The sequence below is a fragment of the Vanellus vanellus genome, assembly GCF_965231255.1.
Source record: "Vanellus vanellus genome assembly, chromosome: 15".
Taxonomy (NCBI): Eukaryota; Metazoa; Chordata; class Aves; order Charadriiformes; family Charadriidae; genus Vanellus; species Vanellus vanellus.
In genome coordinates this window covers 11,863,555-11,865,455 of record NC_138920.1, presented here as the reverse complement: position 1 = coordinate 11,865,455, position 1,901 = coordinate 11,863,555, and the positions used below count along the sequence as shown (strand labels likewise).

Below are 1,901 nucleotides of genomic sequence, written 5' to 3'. Positions count from 1 at the left end.
TGAAAGAATATTTCAGTGCAAGAGGAATGTTTACTTTCACCCTTCAAAGAATTTACTCAGGTTGCTCTATAGCAAGCAGCATAAATGTCAATCTATTCTTTTAATAAAAGGTGGAGGCATGGGAGTAAGTGTAGAGCAATGCTGTTACCTGTTGATGTTTTGATTTGTCTTGCAAGTGAATAGCTTTCCATAGAGGTTACTAATGAAATCTTTTAGAAAACACTGACTTGTTGATAGTGGCACAGAGATAAAGTAACAGGTACAAATAAATGGCAGAGAGAATATTATTTCAGTCTCTATAAGGCAGTGTCTTTCAGGATGCATTTTTCCAGTAAGTTTCTTAAGCTATTTTGTAAGCCACCTTGGATTGCCTTCTGTTATAGCTATTTAATTAATTTCAAATAATTTCGTTGAATCTGATTTTCGTTTTGAAAAGTACGAATTGAAGCATCAAGTAGAAGGATATTTTTTCTTTCCTGTGCCCTTCCTTCAAACACTGCTTTTAAAGTGGAGCTGCTATGTATCTAGAGACATATATATAATCATACATCTGTTGTGTGTATGCTCTCTCTACTCTCAACACAAAGCCAGATGTTTATAGCATGCACTGTCCCACACTCACACCGTAACAGCAACACACTATTTCTTTGAAAGTCTTTCTCATCTCCAGACTCCGGAAAGCATAAATGAGTGGATCAATTACTGAGTTGCACATTATCAAGACCAGATAGGTATTGAAGTGTGAAGTGTAGCAGACGCAGTACGGATTCATTGGGCAAGAAATGATGAGAATGAGGTGAAGGAAGAAAGGAGCCCAACAAACAATGAAGACACCAAGTAATATAGTGATGGTGACAGCTCCCTTCATGCAGGTACGCTGGTAGGGCACCCCGTCCACGGGGAGGGCTGCGATCCGCTTAACGTGCAGGCGTGCAAACAAGAACATGTGAACATAAAGGGAGGCCATGAGAAAGAGCATAGTAAAGAACATGGTGATGAGACAGACAATGACAGTTTTACTTTCTGAGTAGGCAATGAATATGATGCCACAGATGATACAAGCAATCCAAATGACCACAATCAGGGTTAAAGCTTTCTTCACAGTCATGATGCTGTGGTAACGGAGAGCGTAGAAAATAGTTATGTACCTGTCAATGGCTATAACCAAGAGGTTGCAAATTGAGGCTACCAAAGAAATACAAATCATTGAGTCAAAAACATTGTCCATGTGCTGAATAAAGTGGTCATCGATGATCAAATAGCCGTTGCTCAGGATTGCAATCATGATAGTCTCCAAGGCATTTGACATGCTCACTAACATATCTGCCACAGCCAAGCTACAAAGGAAGAAATACATGGGAGAATGTAGGTTTCCATTCTTCAGCACTGCAAGAATGACAAGGATGTTTTCCAGGAGGCTGATGATCCCTAAAGTCAAGAAGACCTCGGCTTTTATGAAGACCTGCTCACAAAATCCATCGCTACTTCTGTTGTTCAGAATTGAGTCATTGAAGTCTTCAGTGACATTAAGCAGCGCGGGCTGAAATGAAAATGCAAAGTGTGTGGTATTCATTGTCAGCAAAGGAGCTGAATTCACAAGTGATTACGGACCTGATAGAGCACAGGTTAAAAAAAAAAAAAAAAGAAAAAGAAAAAAGAAGGGGAGAAAGAAAAGGAAAAGAAGTCCTTCCAAGCTGTTGCTGTGCACATGGAATGGAATCAAACAGGACTTTTCTTTAGTCACTTTTACAAGTAGAAACACAAAAAAAATCTGCATTTACGGTGAGTTTTGTGCCAGTCACAGGCTGCTCTTCTCCCTTATAAGAAAGTGAGTTTCGAATCTTGCAGGTATCAAACAGTTTTCGCTGAAGGGAAAAATCATCAGCAGCACAGTGCTGGTT

At 39.7% G+C, this 1,901-nt stretch overlaps 1 protein-coding gene across 1 annotated transcript; it reads right to left on the bottom strand.

Annotated features, from left to right (window-relative positions):
* Positions 1-595: 595 nt before the first annotated feature.
* MC3R (melanocortin 3 receptor) lies at positions 596-1,699 on the bottom strand (the record flags this gene model as incomplete). Its single annotated transcript, XM_082491027.1, has 1 exon — positions 596-1,699. The coding sequence occupies exon 1, from the start codon at positions 1,571-1,573 to the stop codon at positions 596-598; it is 978 nt and encodes a 325-aa protein (XP_082347153.1). The 5' UTR covers positions 1,574-1,699.
* Positions 1,700-1,901: the final 202 nt, after the last annotated feature.